We start from the raw sequence: 2,322 nt of genomic DNA on the forward strand, positions 1-2,322 counted from the left end.
AATCGAGCAGTTAGAATTAGAGGTATATCCATGCTTAACCACTTTCGACTACAAAACATAAAATTTCATGTAGCATATGCACCCACTATATTTGATGCCTTGAGTTATGTGCATATACCTAATATGTTTGTATATCGAACACTGTATTTTGGTTTATATCAGTTGTGTTATGTTTGTATACTTATATTTGATTTTCAATACTTTCATGTGTTTATACCCACAAACATTGCTCAAGTTATAGTTACTGTTAACTATTTATTTTAGTTTATATCACTGATTTGTCTAGGCTCTCTGACTCTTCTTAAACTAAATATTAGGTAACCAGTCTAAATTAGGAAGACAGAATTATTAGCTAAGATTAAAGTTCACGATATTTTCAGACTCTGTTTGGTACTTATTAATACATTTGTAACTGGGGTGTTTAGTATCTTTGATACCTTCCACTACTTTTATTGGATGCAGGCAAAATTTCATATCATACAAGAAATACTTGGTAAATTCCATTCTATAGCAGCCATTAGTAAAAGGGGACAAGCTTATGATGCTTTATTAAATGAACTGAATGAGGAAAGACAACAATGTCGTTCCAATATGAGGAGAATGTTTAATAGTTCATTTGGTGCTACTTTCCTCACGGATACTGGTCAGGAATCAGCATTTGCCTATCATATCCATCAGTATGCGGATGTATATACGAGTAAACCTGAGAACTTCTTGTTGTATCCTCCGGAGGCATGGTTTCATGTACCATTTGATATCAAAATCATGCCACATCATCTAAAGGTAAGTTAGTTGTTGTTGGGTACATCACATTTTCATTATTCTTTTATAAGGACCTCTAGTTTCCTTGTCTTGGCTATCGTCAAGAAGTTTCATTTCCCTGCATTTGGTTGCATGTTTAAATTTTGAAATATGTGTTCTTCTAAATTCATTGAAATTTTGAAATTTCTAACATCTAACAATTGGCATGTTTTATAGGTCCCATCAAGTCTTTTCAAAACACCCTAGTATCGTCGTCAACCTTGCTAAAGAACTAGATTTACACAGGCGCAATCTAACAGATTGATTTAGGTTCAGTTCAATAATTTTTATGGTTTTGTATGGGATTTTCATTCCGTTTCATTTATTCTTTTTTCATTAACTTTTTGGTCTCTCCTCCCGTGATGATCTTTTTCCTCATTTGTATTCCCTTTTTTGCCTATGATTACAGCCACATTTCTCGGCATGTATCGTAAATTACAAATGTAAATAATTCATTCATAGTGAATGGGTTGTCACTTGTCATATATTGACTTCTGTAGCAATTGTGGATTCTGCTCCTCCAAAAATGTCATAAAAGGATGAAAATAGAGTCTTGTGATATAGTACCGCAATCATTATATTGGTTAACTGGAATTCTTCCAAAGTGGGTTTGAACGTAAAGGAATCTTTAAATTTTTCTTGACGTAGTTGTTTATTATTTTTGCAAAAGCACTTGAAAGACAATCTTGTAAGCCAGTTTGTGCTGCAATTTCTTGTTTGATTGTATTCCATTAGCTCCGACATAGTGATCTCGACAATTTTACATATTTTGTTTTTATAAGTCTATTTGATTTGTAAAATGCGAAAGGCAAAGGGAGTTGTTAATTCAGCATCACATGTAATATCCTTTATCTCTAAGATTGTATCCATTTGCGAAGATTCTGATGTAGTAATTCATGAACCATGGATACGTACTTCACAGCGTTCTCCCATGGGAAGATTCTGATGAAGTGAATGCTTGGATGTCATGGCGACGCCAAAGTATTGTGGTAAAAATGAAATGGATTAAATCTAGAAAGTTGTTGCTAGCTTCAAATTGATGATATTTTTTCAACAGATTGGGAAATACTTGTTGTAAAATGTAATAAGATAATCGAGCAGTTAGAATTAGAGGTATATCCATGCTTAACCACTTTCGACTACAAAACATAAAATTTCATGTAGCATATGCACCCACTATATTTGATGCCTTGAGTTATGTGCATATACCTAATATGTTTGTATATCGAACACTGTATTTTGGTTTATATCAGTTGTGTTATGTTTGTATACTTATATTTGATTTTCAATACTTTCATGTGTTTATACCCACAAACATTGCTCAAGTTATAGTTACTGTTAACTATTTATTTTAGTTTATATCACTGATTTGTCTAGGCTCTCTGACTCTTCTTAAACTAAATATTAGGTAACCAGTCTAAATTAGGAAGACAGAATTATTAGCTAAGATTAAAGTTCACGATATTTTCAGACTCTGTTTGGTACTTATTAATACATTTGTAACTGGGGTGTTTAGTATCT

General features: G+C 32.5%; 1 protein-coding gene across 1 annotated transcript in view; it reads left to right on the forward strand.

Moving 5' to 3' along the window:
* LOC109840533 (5'-nucleotidase domain-containing protein DDB_G0275467-like) overlaps positions 1-1,362 on the forward strand; it is a 14,698-nt gene extending 13,336 nt beyond the window's left edge. Inside the window, exons 12-13 of the mRNA XM_020409207.1 lie at positions 463-783; positions 979-1,362. Of these exons, the coding sequence (XP_020264796.1) occupies positions 463-783; positions 979-1,008 (351 nt within the window). The 3' untranslated portion in view covers positions 1,009-1,362. The remainder of the gene's footprint in view (positions 1-462; positions 784-978) is intronic.

Source organism: Asparagus officinalis, chromosome 5 (assembly GCF_001876935.1).
Source record: "Asparagus officinalis chromosome 5, Aspof.V1, whole genome shotgun sequence".
Lineage (NCBI taxonomy): Eukaryota > Viridiplantae > Streptophyta > Magnoliopsida > Asparagales > Asparagaceae > Asparagus > Asparagus officinalis.